Here is a 13,548-nt window from a genome sequence, read left to right as displayed (position 1 = left end):
AGAAACGGGCCAGCTGTAAGAAGGCCTAAGAAGAGGAGAAGAGATGAAGAAGATTAGTAAAACAATTAGAACAAGCCCAAATCAAACGAGCAAGTAAGATCAAACGAGGAAGTAAGAATATGAAGAAATTAGAGAAAATTTGAACCTTAGTTATTGTGAAAAACAACGGATAAAAGTAAATGAAAACAATAACCTTTTAATCATAGGAATACAATAGCTCTAACTATCAAGAGCAGGGAATAAGGCTCGTTGAAAAGTGAAGGATAAGCAAAGGATTGCTTAGGCTCTTTTTTTTCTTCCTCCGGCTCCATCCATCCGACTAGCCAGCTCGTTCATCCCAACAGCGAATTCTCCGTGTAAGTTGCGTCTTGATGGACGCATCAAGTTTGACGTATGGAGCTCCTTGTTCCACTTCACGGAGAGTTCGCTCAATGGCCCAGCACACTCATCTGGGGCAAAATGCACTGTCATGCCTTGGAACATAGACGTCTCCTTAAAGTACCTCCTTGCCCTCAAGGCCATCGTGATGCTTGTGAACCTGATAATCGTCATCCTCTTATGCTCGGGCCCACCAGGTCCAACCACAGCCGTGGTATCGGTGAACGATTCGATCTCGACCTTGTGTGGATGGATAGCTCTTTGCAAACGTTGGATGATGCCCTCGATGCTCAAAATCTCAGGGATCCCAAAAGCAACAACGCATCTGGTTGCGTTTTCGTTATCCACTGCCTTTCTGACAGAGTCGGAGAGCCTGTCGTAGCCGCAGCATTCAGGGCCGATAAATGCAGTGAAAGAAGGAAAGGAGTTGTGATGGTCCTTGGGGTTCCACCAAATTCCCCCGACGCCATTGGTAAACTGCTTGTAAGCCTTAGCAGCTTCAGTCGTAATGAAGAAGACTGCAGCGTCAAGCTTATCGTCTACAGTGAGGAGGGTGAAGCGTTCGATAGCACCACCTCGAATATTGGCACAGAGCTGGCTTCGAGTGATATTGGCTGGCAAACCTCGAATGTAGACGCCACGAGTAGAGGTGAGGAGGACTGGAGCGGCATTGGAGGCTGATCTGTTTCTTGATGTATTTGGGGATGAACCAATTAGATTGGCGGGATGCAAGTATTGTTCAGGGCTATTTCTCACCACCCCTTGCTGCTGGAAAAGTGGTGGATAGTAACCCGACGTCCAGTTGGGGTTCGCGGAGACGCGCGGCTCAATCTGGAAGTTTTGATCGTCAGGCCCCATCATCGGCATTGATGGGATACCTCGCATCGGTACAGAAACATCTGGGGTTGCCGCGGGCCGGTTTCTCACACCGCTCCTAGAATGCTTTGGAGCTGGTGGATTGGAGTGGCTCTCAGGGTAAGGCTCCATGGGAGCTGCCTGAGTAGAAGAAGACTTTGCACGCCATATAGCTGGATCGATATCAGCGATATGTATGGAGCCTGCTGTGCTATTTCCAACTTCTCTGCCGAGTTGAGGAGTAGAAAGCTTTTCCTGGGTTGTCGTAGGATTGGTGGTGACTGCCTGGAATGGTACGCCTGGGACAAACGCTGGTGGGGGTTTCCAAGCTTGGGCACTACCCCGCACTTCGCTGGACTTTTTTGGTGACACACGGGAAGGCTTTTGCAGTAGTGGGTTTACAAGCGGCTGCATTCTAAACGATCTGACGGGTGCAGCATGCTTTACTTGGGTTTCGACCTTGACTGGTGCATGTGTGGGACCCTTTGGGTTCATATGCTCGAACAATTGATCAGGTAACATGTCAGACCTTGCTAGAATTGGTGCATCTTGAATTTTCATACATGTTAATATTTGCACAGAGAGCTAATTCGGAGACTGATAGGGGACTCACTTAGCATAGCATTGTTCCTGGTTCTAAAATCTGGCCACTTCTCATCTTCGGCTGGTAGAGGCGGAGCCTTGTAAAAATTGACCCAGAGCTTGGACTCAAAAGGATGAAAAGAAATGTCATGGTTCAATGGAACCGAAAGATCCGGAGACACATGGGGTGTTTCATTCTGCTCCAGCGAGTGAGTATGCATCTCCTTCATAATATCCTGTAGCAATATATCCCCTGATGACCCGCGTGTAGAGATTTCCGCTGGTTTGGAGGAAGGAGAATTCGAACGCTTTAGAATCATTCTGATAGATGCTTTAGGTACGTCTTTGTTAGCAGCAGATGAACCCTGTACGGGAGTGCTTGTTTCACTTGGCTGAAGATACGTCTGAACAGCACTAGCACCAGCTGGAACGAAGACGATGCCTGGATTTCTACCTGGTGGGGTAGGGGTAATTCCTGGGGCAGTATACGCTGAACGATTATTGGAGATCCTACGACGTGGAATCGTGTACTTGTTTCCTTTCGACATTTGTGTCATTTCCGAGATGGAGCAGAAATAGAATGGATTAGAACGGAATATGGATGAAGGAGAGACGGGTGGGGATGAGGTAGATGATGTGAACGGGTGTGTGGGATGAGGAAGATGGGGAAAAGAGTGTGACGAACGAAGTCAAGAGGGAAGAATGGATGTTCCTTCAGTGTGGGCCTATGACTGCCTGGGCTCAATGCAGATATCTGACAGTATGGGGTTAGGGCAGCCCCCCTCGCCCAAACACGTACTAGCACGTTATTTTACTCATGAAATAGAAATTAAATAGCCTGCATGTGGTCACTAATAGCAGGAATTGCTTCGACTCACAAATTGTTCGTTGTTGATCGTCGTCATGATATATCACTCGCTGATTCTGGCTGGCGTATTGGTTTCCTACGATGTCTTTGATCGTATCCTTCAACTTCTTCAACATTTCTGATGAGCTGAGGCAGTCTATATATCCTTCGAGAGGATATCAAGGATAAAAAGAATACATTTATCTTGTCCTTATATATATGTATCCACCACCGAGAATGGCTCTTCGCGGGATACAATACCCTAGTTGCTATCGTTTAAGGTTACGGGTAGATTATCAATTAGGTTAGAGGGAATTTTCGTAGGGTGTATGTGGGTACCATGGATGCTGCATGAAGCTTGAGTTAACCCATATAACGGAATCAATTCCAAATATTATTATACGTCACATTTTCAGTATAGATCAAATCTTATAATGTCAGTAATAATACATGTACATGTATGCAGTCGATGGAATCAACTAAGAATCACATTCCAAAAAATGTACTAAGTACACGGTCCTCTCAGTTATTGCTCTATATGCGAATAAATGCACTTATTGGAAAATATCCACTGAGTGATGAGCTCTGTTGCTCTCGAGTTAACCAATCTCGTGTATAAATCAATATGTAAACTACTAAACAGGAGTTAGTGAAGCTTAGCTACTTTTGGTATATTTGTTATACCGGATTGGCGAAAACACACACCAAATTAACCCAACTGACACGGCCTGAGGTGTACTAGTGGTAGTCGAAACTAGCGCCACCACGCCACACGTACACCTACATTTATGACCGGTCCATGCAGACAGTCTAATCCCCACCGTCCCTTAGTTTTCCCTCCGTACATCAACCTCTTTCCGTACTACTCTCTCCTGTGCTGCACATTGTTACACACATAAACTCTCTCCAAGCTAGTTACTAGCCCCCTTTTAAGCTCCTTGTACCACAGGATAGTCCGATCTCGGGAAGGTCTCTAGTTCTTGTCGTAGGTGGGATGGACAAAACCAATATTCGGGCGAAAATCGGCGAAGGTTCCGGTTGTACGATTGTTCCGTCCAGAGCTTCGAGAGATAATGTCACTGCAGCCAAAAAGCAGGTTCTTTTCGCTGGAGTCGAGATTTTTGATCCACAGTTTACAGTTTTGGATGAATATGCCCCTCGGACGGACGATCTCAAGCCACCGGAGCAAGTATACGGTAGCGGCAATGCTAAAAACAGGTCTGATAAGCCTAGTTCTTGTAAAAACACTTCTGGATCCGGAAGGGATTTCGAAACACCACTGCGCATCTACATGAAAAACAATGATTCTGCTTCACGGTCTAGGCTTCCAGAGATAGATACTTACCTTACAGGAGAAGGAAGTAAAGGCGAACAAGTTGGCGGTGGTGATCTGGGTAAACAAAGGTTTGGCAAATCGATTTCTGATCAACACCGAGACGGTATTTGCACGTATTCAGGACCTCGTATTCCAAGGACCTCAAGCACAACCCTTTTACAGAATTTTGAACTTCAAACCAAACTAAACACATGGCCATTTGATACTAAAAAGTCTAGCCTTGCTAAAACTGTTTTTGAAGCTAAACAATTTATGCCAGACACCCACACCGAAATTGTTAATTCAAACACACAGATTCAAATACCAGCGCTCTTAGATGATCCAAAATTCCAAGAGACACGAAGGCCAATCAATGAACATGACAGTAGCAGTGGTTCTAAGGATCATTCCAGCAAGTTTAGTCCGGTCGAAAATGTTCTTGGAGCCAAACAAACGATAACAGACGTCCAGAACGACATCGAAGATTCGACTAGACCAACCGAAGCTCCAACGGGCTTGGACAACTTAAAAGTCTATGGGAAAGAAAGCAGTTCTCTCGGCGGATCCTACACCAACAACGATGGTAGACTCAATTCTGGCGCGTACAATTCTAGCCAAAACGTTCTTGGTCACGATGCTCGAAAGACTGGTCTTGTGAAACCTACTTTTGGAGGCCAATACAGTTTTGAGATTACGGAAGACACACACACTTATATTGAGAATTCTCATATACGGTCTCAAATCTCACCATTCTCGCAGGAGTCAAAGATTCCGGAGGCAGAAAACAAACCACTTCATGAAACCCAGGGCAATCGTGGTCTTAGGCATGATTTAAATAATTCTAGTTATGTTAGAAATATTCTTCAAACCAAACTCGAGATTACGCCAGACACTTGCAGTTATACCGATGATTCATATTCTCCGACTCAAAACTCAGTGCTTTTTAATATCCAAGATAGAAGAAGTACACTTGTTGATCACATCTATGGTAGAAGCACCATTGGACACGGTCCTATTAAGTCTAGCTTAGAGAGAACCGTTCCAGAGGACAACGAAGAAACCAATGGAGCCACCTGTGCAGTTATCAGCACTTCAAGTACTCCCCGGGTTCAAAATCACCCCTTCTCCGAGAAGCCAAATACCGAACCTAGAGAAACTCAACTGCTTGATGAAACATTCAATATTGGTTCCCTCGAGAGGGTCTCCGCGGGAGTCGGTATAGCAACTTCACAGGCTGAGGAAGGTCCGACGGGGCTGGAATTTCAACCAAAGACTATCGGGCCGAAAGAAATTTACAGCAATGATGTACCTGACAATTCCGACTCAGAAGACACCTCAACAAGCGAATCCATTTCAACTCCTAGGATTTCCTTGCCGAAAGTCGATATCTCAACCTCACGAATTTACAAAAGTCAATTATTTTCTCCACAATTAGGATCTCAACCACAAGCACTTAGTATTCTTAAAGAAATATACGGAAATAATGGAAGCTCCTCTAATAACGTCGGTCATACTTACTCAAAAATTGATGCGGTCTCACAAGTTCACAATTCAGGGTTCACAAGTCTAGGTATAACTGGGAGTGGAGCTGTTGAGTACAAATCTGGGAACGATGGTGTTAAGGCCGGGACTGCGATTTTTGATTTTTGCACTGGTATAAAGAATATGAATTCATCTTCTCAACACACCAGATCCGTCGCACAATCCCACGCAGAAGGTGGGGAGTTCCTGTACATCAGTGAATCACACGGCAGAGACCAGTCAGGGTCTCGAGTGAAGAGTCCAGGTCCGTTGGACGACCTCAACAAAGAGCTTGAACTATATGCTGAGCTCTCCCAGCACCAACCTGCCGCGAGTGTCCCTGTAGCATCCTCAAAGATACCCGCGAACCCCGTTTACAACAGGTTTGACGTTGCGACACCTAGGCCATTCACTTTGACGATCCAACAGCAGCTTGACATCCAGCCAAATATGATAAAACTGTTAGAAGGAGTCTTCGGCAAAGTGAGTGCAGAGCTCCTTATCGCTAACAACGCCCCCAACGTGGCCAGACTGATTGCCAGCGTCGACCCCACATGGTTATTGTTGACGTCGGTTGATCGGCGGCCATTGAGAGTCTGCGACTTTCCAATGGCGGCATGGAATCAACTTGTTCACCGAACAGTTGTAAAAGTCCAGGATCTCGATAATGAGCAGGGATTGCCCTCAATCTCACTCCTGCGGTCAACAGATTGGAGGAATCTGTGCCGGTCAATGATCGGTTTAACAGCTGCAGAGCTATGTGGAGCAGTTCGAGCCAGCAATTTCCTCCACCAGAACATGGAGGTGATAAGAACACCAGAGTGCAACGTTACCGCTCGAATGACTCTCTTTGGGGTGCTCCTTCTGAATCAGAGATCTCCTCGATCTCCGATAGTTCCTCAACCGTCTCTTCCAACCTCGATGTCTCCGCTATCCCCACTGTTCCTACCACCACCCTCTCTGCGTCGGCCGCACCATTTATTCCGCGCCAGCTTTCGGTCAAGTCTTCGGTACAGTCGAGCAAGAAGAACCGGTCTAAGAAGTCCGTCGAGCCACACGGTCGAGGCATTCTTATCAAGAACCTCCCTCCGGACCTCACCCTTGCAGAGCTTGGCACGCACCTGGGTGGTGGACCACTCGAGCGCATCGACTTCCACGATGGCGAGTGCCGAACAGTAGTTGGGATCTACTTTATCTCCCGAGATGATGCAGCTCGTTACCGAGACGCTGTCAACCAGAACCGTGGAATCTGCTGGGGAGGTGGAGTCGTTCCTGGACGCTCCATCCACATCCCACGGAGCTTCGTGGATGTCATTCCGTCACGGAAGGGAGGCCACGAGCCGATCAAGCCGAATGTGGTGATGGCGATGGAGTCCGAGGGGGCCACGAGATGCCTCGAAATCACCGGGCTCCCCTCTTGGGTCAATAGGGAGAAGCTGGTGTCCATGATCAGTAGGCAGAGCAAGGCTATCATGCCTGCTGTCGAGTACTGCGTGGTCGGTAGGGACCCGACGATGACGCACTTTGGCCTCAAGACGGCAATCGTCCGGATGGCCTCGTTGGGGACTGCTCTAGGAGCTAGACTCTGCCTGCGCGACAGGAAGGGCTTTAACCACATCGCCTTCAGATTCCTCCCGGATCCGTGCCAGTTCGTGGAACTAGGGCTCCTGATAGCGAAGTGGGATGAAGCTGACGAGCTAGATAGCCAGCATAGGCTTCTGGACAGCCGGGCTGAGATGGTCCGTCGGCGTGTGCATGCGCAGGCAGGAAGGAGGAACGGCTACCGTTGGTATTAAGAGGAGGAAGTGGGAAAGAGTAGAGGAAGCCTAGTAGAGGCTGTTCTCTATATATTTGAGTAAATTTTAAATCCTTTAAACGGGTCCGTGGTCTTGGAGTTTATCATTCATCGTTAATGTACTTTGAGGGTGGTGATTTATGATAGTGGTGATTAAACAATTGTACAAAGTGATGCTTGTGATCAATATCTCTTAGGGTACGTTAGGCCTCCAGGCGTCGAAGTAGTGGAAAGGAAGGGGGCTCTTTTGATCTCATGTATATTAGACTAGGGGCTCTCCCACTCCTGAATAAAAATCAATCATTGTATCATTGAAACTAGATGAAAATTCGGGGGATTAATTTAATATGTGTTGCATCTACATGTAGTGTTCGTCTATTACCAAACAATAATAACACAACGTATATGTATGTGGTCTCTCGTCCGAAAAAGGTTAGTGGATATTCTGTCGAGTGATATCTCATGATTGGGCTTAATAACCGAGGAAAAAATAGCCATCATGTACTCTATCTACATGTACATACATGTAGTATCGGGCCTGGATCAAGCTTGTTTTGTATACAACAAAAAACAAGATTACCAGTCTCCCCCTCCAACACATGTACATGTAGTTAGTGCAATGACTGCTCGGAACAATCAATCAACCTTCTTCGCAACGTCGGAAGTTCTGTAAATACATCTTAGCTCCATGTACGTGTCGCTTATCCTTCCCTCTATCCTCAAACGCTAAAATGACTATAGGAAGAAGAGAGCTGCTAAAGTAGATAAGCAAATGTATTCCAGCTATAAACCGCATGCAAGATAGCTCCAGCTAGCTAGGACATCCTCTGACATAACAGTGACATGACATGCTAGATGGATCTCCAGATAAAAAGAAAAATGGCCAGAAAAAACAAAGCTAAAGTTAAAGAAACGAATAACCAGCACCTTGTGGTGCCAAATGTAGCATCCACAATGAAGCTTCATGGATGCTTCCAGCATCACAGGTCAAACAACAAGTCCCGCCCTCCTCAACGCCTCTCGATTCTCGTTCTCACCAGGAGCATTTCCTGAGGGGTTTGCAAGGCTCCAATTTGGTCTGCCGGAAAGCCTGTCGGGTCCGGTGAACAGATGACAATCGTTTTCCGGGTGCTTCGGCTATCCGTGCAGGTACTTTATTAGCATCACACGGAGATTTTAATTGATTTCTTGCTGGGAAGGAAGGATGAAGGAAGCAAACTTACATGTCTAACATACTGGCAGCAGAACCACAATTTGACGTTCCGCCACTGCTTGCTGAGCTTTTTATGGAAGGCATCCCAATTCTTGCATTTGACGTAGTACCAGTAGCTTACGCACAAGATACAGCTGATGATGGCTAGTGTGCCAAAGATAATGACGAAGGCTACACCGCTGGAGACCATCCAGGGGAGCTTTGCGAGCTTGGGGTCCTGATAGGTGGGGGGTAGTGGGGCCATTGATCTTTTCTTTGTGGTTCTAGGGGGTGTTAGTGGGTGTGTTTTTAGGTGGCGGTGAAATAGGAGTAGCGGTGAAGAATAGATGAATATGTTTGCGTTGGGAAAGGAATAAATGGGTCTTGAGTACCTGATGGACGAAAGTGTTTAAAAACGGAGTCTGAAGACTACAGAGCTTCTTGGACAGCTAGCAGGGCGTCTAAGCTCCAACTGAGAAATAGTATAATGAGCAGCTTTCACAAAGAACGTCGAGAGAAGGTTCAGGATGAAGACAATAAAATGAGAGAATGTTCAGGATGATGATCGAAGATCAGAAAGCAGGAGAATGATTTGTGAGTGAATGTGAAGGTAAGGAAAAGGTAAGGTGTTGAAAGGACAACATAAATCGCTATGACGCCAACTTTCATTAGTGTGAACTTACTTACAATGGACCGCCCACCCACCCAGTCACTTGAGTGTGATTATATTAAAACCACGTACTCGTTTAAATTCCCCCAACCTCTTGCTATACTAAGAATTCTAGTTAGGAGATATTGGTAAAGTAAAACATCAAACTTAATATACCTAACTTTTTGATATCCAAGGATAATCAAAATCCGAGATAAATCTCCCTACTGAGACTGCAGTAGGGTAGACGCCTCTACCGTCCACCGCCATGGTACCGGAATTACTACACCCTCGAACCCCTCTCCCGAACAGCTGTACAGACAGAACATGGAGCAGCCCTTCCAGTCCCTTAGAATCCCCGCTCTGCCTTCTCGACGGCTCCCAACAGCCTCTATTCCTGGTCAAAGGAGCTTGAGACCCCGACATCATTAACGAAACCTAAATTTGTTATTCCCCTTGCTAAGCGTTCAATCTATCTCACCTGTAATTGTGCATCTTTAATATAAGATTTAATGCTGTCAGGTTACCTGGAATGTACGGGAGGATTTGGTTCTGCCTTTACATGGAAAGGGTACATTTAGTGGCTGGATAATGCGTTCTTCACCTCCGACTATAGCGCCTCAATGACTCGATTACTTCAAATTCAGATACCGCTCTTCAGATTCACTAGCTTCTAAGGTTAATAAATATATTTGAATTTATAGTAGTATAAGAGACACAGTTGTTCATAGATTATCACTCGATGGTGTTCATGGCGAAATTTATAGGTTTCGGGCAAGATCTCGATGGAAACTCTATTAACTATCGATATATCTTACAGAAACTAGTTTCTTAATCTGGAATGCTCCTATCTCGTAGTGCAGAAGCCCCTGCTACACAACGTCAACCGCTGTCAACCGCTGTCACTGGCACGCGCACACCCAGCTGGCCAGTGTACACAGAAACAACATTGTCAGCCGGTCTGGTCTTTACCTACCCCCCACCTCCCACACGCTACAACCATCCAAGACCACACTCGAGCCTCGAATCTCGGATATCCCTAATAATCACCCCCCAAACAGCCTCAGCTACCACCCCGCCCTTCTTCACTCAAAATGCTGGGAAATCACGTTATCATCCTCGTCATCAGCATCATTATCGTCCTCATTATCCTTCTCATCTGGGGATCCATGATCGGTCTCGGTGCCTGTGCTGCCTTAGCCATCATGAGGAAGAGAAATAACAATGATCCGGAGATACAGGCGTGCCCACCTGTCACCGTTATTGTAGATCCTCCAGTTACCAAAGCTTAGAAGCATGGAAAGTCTGCATATACCTCTCTTGGAGGTCAATAGGAGTTGTTTGGGTGTAAAAGGTTAGAGAATCATCCTTGATCAAGGCGCCGGGACTCGAAGACTAATAGAGACAGTAGGAGGAGATATGTTTGATGGTTTCTCGGGTATAGATGGTTGCTCGTCGTACATGGTTCGGGGCTGTGGACAGCTTAGGATCTTTGGTCATGTCTATATTTGACTCATTCAGAGAACTGAGTTTCTAATCTCAATAATTAATGACTCCATTTCTTTTTCACAGGACCGACGATCACTTACCTCATATCCGGATACCTGTGTACACGATGGATGGGTCTAGTTGAATCAAGTCTGAGTCTGTAAAGTCATTAGTACTTTTAACCGTTGTCTTCAGCTGCACATGAATGCCCAATGGACCAAACCCATCGACATTTCTCCCAATTCCCTCATGTCTTCTTGGTGTACTGCGAGGTGGTGATAGAGAGTTGGTCGGTGAGGGATAGAGACTTGGGTTGAATGGCAAAGGATGAATATTAATCACCTTGATCAAGTTATATGTCCATGTTCTTCCATTCGTGCAATGAACTATCCTAGCCCAGTAGCTGCACACTATCCAATGGTATAAGGCAATTCTCGTTGAGAATTTCTACTAATTTCGACTGCCGCTGCTGTTGGGGGGACGGCACTCTTGTCACAAAATTCCCGACTGCCCAAAAGCAAAGTTGACCTTAAAAAGTGAAAATGATAGCCAGTCAGTGATTGTTGTGGTCGAAAGTACATGTTACAATGGTATGGGTATGACTGGTATGTACATCGCTCTAGGATATGTGTCTACATTTTCTCGGAGTCGGATCAAGTACATATAGTTTGTTATCTTACAGCCCGCAGAAACCGTGTTTAGCGCCCGACCCCGGTTATGCGTACTCTTCTTTTTTCCGTCCGGCAGCTCCAGCGCGTTTATGACGGAAACCCCATATGATTTCATATGTATGTGCTTGTAAAAATAATTTGTCTCTTCAATTTCTTTCGTTTCTGTTATGTATTTAGAATGCAATTTGCTTTTCAATCCCATTTATATCAATCTCATTTCTTTCAAAGCTTCGTTTCGTAAGTACATTTGAATCATATTTAACTCACTCGGAAAACTTGATAATTTACTATGGGAAACGAATATCTTGAGTTAATATCGCAACGCAAGTATATATACTCGAGAAGTTTTTATTTTCTTGTCCACCGAGCTCGGTAGAGGGAATAGGGGAAGGCTTCTTCGAGCTCTGGGGAGAAAGCCATCTTTCACAAGACCTCCAAGAATGTATCACTAGATCGAGGTCATATATATCTGATCGGTTAATGTAGAAAATTCTTCCATTATTTCTCTAACAGTCTGTCCAAGAAGCTAGTTCCAAAAAACAAGTGTTAAAGGCCATCAGATCTTCGGCTGAAAAGGCTTGTAAACATGATCTAGGAGCTGAGTTGTATCGTTTACGACCCGGGGTAGAATACTTTCATCAGTTTGGCTATAGAGGAAAATAACTCCTCGGGTGGGATGTAGTTCCACTTCTGCTCTTTTGTCTGCTCTTCCCGTCTTTATTATCTGGCTGAAGGAAGAAAAGAAGATCCTGACATAATCGCGATCTAACAGTATGTTTGCCCTTAAAGCTTGCTGTGTCTCACATAGATCGTGAAAGACAAGTGTTGGTGATTAAAAAAATGGTATTTTTAAAAGGTTTTGTTCTAAAAAGATTTATTCAGGACGTTAGATCAAAGTTATGCGAGTCGACTATGGACTTGAGGAAGTGCCCTTTGATACTTACACGCCAATAACAACATGTACCATTCCATAAGGAAAGCTACATGTATACAATAAGCATCTATCAGATTTGAAGGTTCTATTAGCTGTTGAGTACATGGTATCGTTTCTAGGCTCGGTGATCTTAGCCGTTCGTCAAATCTAATCTAACTTTGACCCCAGCATGTTTACGATTAATTCTTAGATGGAAGTGCAAAAAAATGATATAGCCTGGTGGGTTAGCATTCACGCAGGTGGAAGATCGGGTCAGTCTTTTATCAGGTCACAGGTTCATGCTCACCCCTGCAGCTGAGGATGAGAATGGTATCCTAGAGGTCATGATGGCTACATGTAAGTACACGTATGTTGATTTACTCCTTTTGTTCCTTCATTACTGTTTTACATGTATCCCCCGTCCAGTTGTGGTTGGAGTTGCATCCCCCCCACCCCCCCATCCCTCCTCCCCGGGCCAATTGTGGCATGTATGCCCCGCTCAAGTCCTAGCCCACCCTTCAGACAAACCAGTCAAATAACCACACCACATATCCCCACTCTGCCTCCTACATCAGCTTTTTCACCCCGCCCTACCATACGTACATGTACTGAAGATTCTTTGATTTTGGAGATCTCCCGAGGATAAAAAGCACTATCATTAGGCCTGTGTCTTATCAAACCTTGTTTACCGTTACCTTTTTTTTTGTTTAGTTCATACTCGCATGCAACCTTTCAGTTATGGCGGAGCACTTTACCGTTACCTTCCTAACCAGTGATCATACCAGAGTAATATTACAGAGGCTCTGTGGATATAGGATTTATGATGAAGCTTACTCTTCCGATAGGGAGACAGAGAGCCGCCATCGTGTCAAGAATATCATTAACCAAATGCGCAGAAGGCCCCACAAGATGGATGTTTGTGTGTGAATTACCCCGCGAATTCTTCATCGCTATCTGATCGATAACGGATACGGATGTGAACCAAACAAGAAAGATTTCTGTGAGTGGGTGGCCCTCAGTACGTAGCCCAACAGTTCCGAGGGGCTACCTTCATGAAATGTCCCCGCAACGTTGACTGAATCAAAGAAATCCTATACCTGCGGTCTTGGGGTCATTAAGGTTACCCAAGCTATTTCCTGGAACCAGATGACTGGAATCTATTTTTTGACAGACCCTATATATATCTGATGATACTCAAAGAGACTTAAAGATTAATTGAGATAAGTCTGCCGTGTAGCTAAACTCTCGCCCCTAACTACCGCACTAGCAATATCTCCAAACTTATCTTATATCCCTCCAATCAATAACCCTTTGTGAATTACCCCCCACCCCCCAAACCCCT

At 45.4% G+C, this 13,548-nt stretch overlaps 3 protein-coding genes across 3 annotated transcripts; 1 reads left to right on the top strand and 2 right to left on the bottom strand.

Annotated features, from left to right (window-relative positions):
- Positions 1–279: 279 nt before the first annotated feature.
- Positions 280–2,363, bottom strand: LAJ45_02778 (uncharacterized protein; the record flags this gene model as incomplete). The annotated part of the gene is made up of 2 exons (XM_046112369.1): positions 280–1,781; positions 1,847–2,363. 2 exons carry the CDS (start codon positions 2,361–2,363, stop codon positions 280–282), a joined length of 2,019 nt encoding a protein of 672 aa, XP_045974495.1.
- A 1,293-nt stretch (positions 2,364–3,656) lies between these two features.
- On the top strand, positions 3,657–7,294 carry LAJ45_02777 (uncharacterized protein; the record flags this gene model as incomplete). Its single annotated transcript, XM_046112368.1, has 2 exons — positions 3,657–6,199; positions 6,253–7,294. The coding sequence occupies 2 exons, from the start codon at positions 3,657–3,659 to the stop codon at positions 7,292–7,294; spliced, it is 3,585 nt and encodes a 1,194-aa protein (XP_045974494.1).
- A 986-nt stretch (positions 7,295–8,280) lies between these two features.
- On the bottom strand, positions 8,281–8,750 carry LAJ45_02776 (uncharacterized protein; the record flags this gene model as incomplete). The annotated part of the gene is made up of 2 exons (XM_046112367.1): positions 8,281–8,430; positions 8,517–8,750. 2 exons carry the CDS (start codon positions 8,748–8,750, stop codon positions 8,281–8,283), a joined length of 384 nt encoding a protein of 127 aa, XP_045974493.1.
- Between the last annotated feature and the right edge of the window lie 4,798 nt (positions 8,751–13,548).

This window comes from Morchella importuna (genome assembly GCF_003444635.1).
Source record: "Morchella importuna strain M04M26 chromosome Unknown Morimp01GS005, whole genome shotgun sequence".
In the NCBI taxonomy this organism is placed as follows: domain Eukaryota; kingdom Fungi; phylum Ascomycota; class Pezizomycetes; order Pezizales; family Morchellaceae; genus Morchella; species Morchella importuna.
This window is presented reverse-complemented; position numbering and strand designations above follow the sequence as displayed.